At 44.9% G+C, this 2,500-nt stretch overlaps 1 protein-coding gene across 1 annotated transcript in view; it reads right to left on the bottom strand.

The window, feature by feature from the left end:
- Positions 1-2,500, bottom strand: part of ddx20 (DEAD (Asp-Glu-Ala-Asp) box polypeptide 20) — a 10,475-nt gene that overhangs the window by 7,243 nt on the left and 732 nt on the right. The window contains exons 2-4 of the mRNA XM_042096945.1: positions 1,360-1,454; positions 815-983; positions 424-538 (exon numbers count right to left, since the gene is read on the bottom strand). Coding sequence (XP_041952879.1) covers positions 424-538; positions 815-983; positions 1,360-1,454 — 379 coding nt within the window. The remainder of the gene's footprint in view (positions 1-423; positions 539-814; positions 984-1,359; positions 1,455-2,500) is intronic.

The raw sequence follows: 2,500 nt of genomic DNA, 5'->3' as shown, positions 1-2,500 counted from the left end.
AGGGGGAGAGAGATGGAGGGAGAGGGAGAGAGAGGGAGGGAGGGAGGAAGAGAGCGAGAGAGAGGAAGGAGAGAGAGATGATTAAGTAAATGTTATTTTGTCATATTTTTTAACTTTGAAAACACATAACACACAAAGGAAAGGTAGAAGGAAAAGAGAGGGGGGGGAGGGCACATGAAAATCACCTTTTCATGTGTCGCTTTGATAGGAAAAGAAACAAGAAGACAGACAAGAGAGAGAGAGGAGGGGGAGGGCAGGGAAGGGGGGGGGGGGGGGGTTCCATCCATATGCTCCTTATTCATACCTCTATTCTACTCATCAAGACCATCTCTGACACACACACACACAAATATGAATACAAACACACACACACAAAAATAAACACACAAACACACAAAAATACACTCACACACACACACTCACTTGATCTGCTCCTGAAAGCTGCCTTCCTCCAGTAATTTGTCAGCCTCGTCCAGAACAAACAACCTGATGCTCGCCGTGGACAAAACACCAATCTCAATCAGCTGCTTAATACGACCTAAACACACACACACACACACAGACAGGTAAACACACACACATACACATGTACACTACACACACGGACATGCAGGCAAACACACAAAACTTATTTCTAGTGCTAGTGCTAAGGCAGGTTGAACCAGAAGATCTCTGCCCCTACAAAGCAGTTTGTGTGTTTGTGTCTGTGTGTTCATTTCTGTGTCTGAACATTTCATAGACTTTAATGTGTCCTTTCAGAAACAAAAATGGCTTTAATGGAAAGGTTGGCACACACGCACACACACACACACACCTGGCGAGCCGACGGCGATGTGGCACTTCTTAAGGCGAATCTTATCCTGACTCACTGGCGTGCCCCCGATGAACACATGGCACTCTAAGCCCTCGATGGCACTGCCGATCGCCATGACAACCGAGTGGATCTGGACCGCTATCTCCCGAGTTGGAGCCAGAACCAGCACCTGGAGGGGGGGGGGGGGTGAGATATACTCTTATACCACAGCAATACTTTATAACTAGGTTATATCACCTGGGGGAGAGGGGGGGGGGGGTATACACTAGCAATACTTTATAACCATGTTATATCAGATACTACAATACAAATAGAATATACTCCTGCATACTTCTCTACAACACTCTACACACACACACACACACACACACACACCCCTGACTGCTGGTGACCCAGTCAGACAGAAACAAGACCAGACTGATGCTCAGCTGCACCAGCCAGGCACTGGGGGTCCTCAGCCACTTGGCCCTTACCACCTCATCTGCGGTACACACACACACACACACACACACACACACACACACACACACACACAGGCTCCTCACCTGCGGCCCTGGGTTCTCTGGGAGGAGGGAGTCCAAGGCGATGGTGGCGAACACACACGTCTTCCCAGTGCCCGACTTTGCCTGGACAATCAGGTCTGCAGACACGAGTAAACAAGACACAACTCTTTTATTAGGCATCACGAGGCAAGAGGCGTCTCCTCCTGGTGACAAATATTTGACCGGACGGCCATCGTGCTTTTGTTTGCATTTGAGTTGACGACTAAATGAGTTTCCATGGGCTAGCAATGCCCTTCAGGCGCCCACTCACCTCCCCATCCACAGAGGTTTGTTCACAGTCAACAAATTACACAAACACTATACTGCACAGCTAATATGCACAGAGGGTGACCTGAAGGTAATCGAAAACTAATACCATATAAACTAATATAAACTAACATATTAAATGATATTAAGTCATAATATAAATGAACTGGGTTTCCCCATCAAGATAAAGTAAATAATTCACCCACACTCGTGTCACATATTAGGGACGCCTTAGGGACGCATGTTTGCTCCAGTTGAAAGGGTCTCTACACTCACTGGTCTGAATTTCAAGTTGTGCATTGAAACAAAAGCCATAACAACCTCATATGCGACTGATGCAGAAAATAAACTTTATTTTAAGGCCCTGTAAAACACAGTCAGACATTTGTTTGAAAACACCTTGTATACATTAGAAAACTACTAGCATTGTGAAAACAGCTTTCTGCAGGAGGCTACCACAATATTTTGTGCACTTATCAGGTGTTTTCATATCCATCTCTTCAGCAGTCAGTGGACCTGCTCACAGCATTTGAGAGGAACGTAGGTATACCGGTCTTTTACCTTGATTCTGAAACCTAATTTAATGTACTTAGCCATGTTTTATTCATCCAGATTTGTCTGGGTGGTAAAATGACACCGTTTTCTGTGATGTGACAAACTCAGAACACTTTATTGGTTTCCAGGGTCTAAATGGTTACATATGAATTCAAACAGTTTTGTGGGCTGCTCTCATCTACTTCCAGAGAGTAATCAACCAAAAACGCATTTTAATCTGGTTTTCAAGGTTGTACTGTTTACTTGACAAAACAAAGTGGTTTGATAAATTCCTGCTCGTGTTTTCTGACATGTCTGAATATGAAAGTACGACAGTCAGGGA

Source organism: Alosa sapidissima, chromosome 7 (genome assembly GCF_018492685.1).
Source record: "Alosa sapidissima isolate fAloSap1 chromosome 7, fAloSap1.pri, whole genome shotgun sequence".
Lineage (NCBI taxonomy): Eukaryota > Metazoa > Chordata > Actinopteri > Clupeiformes > Clupeidae > Alosa > Alosa sapidissima.
This window is presented reverse-complemented; position numbering and strand designations above follow the sequence as displayed.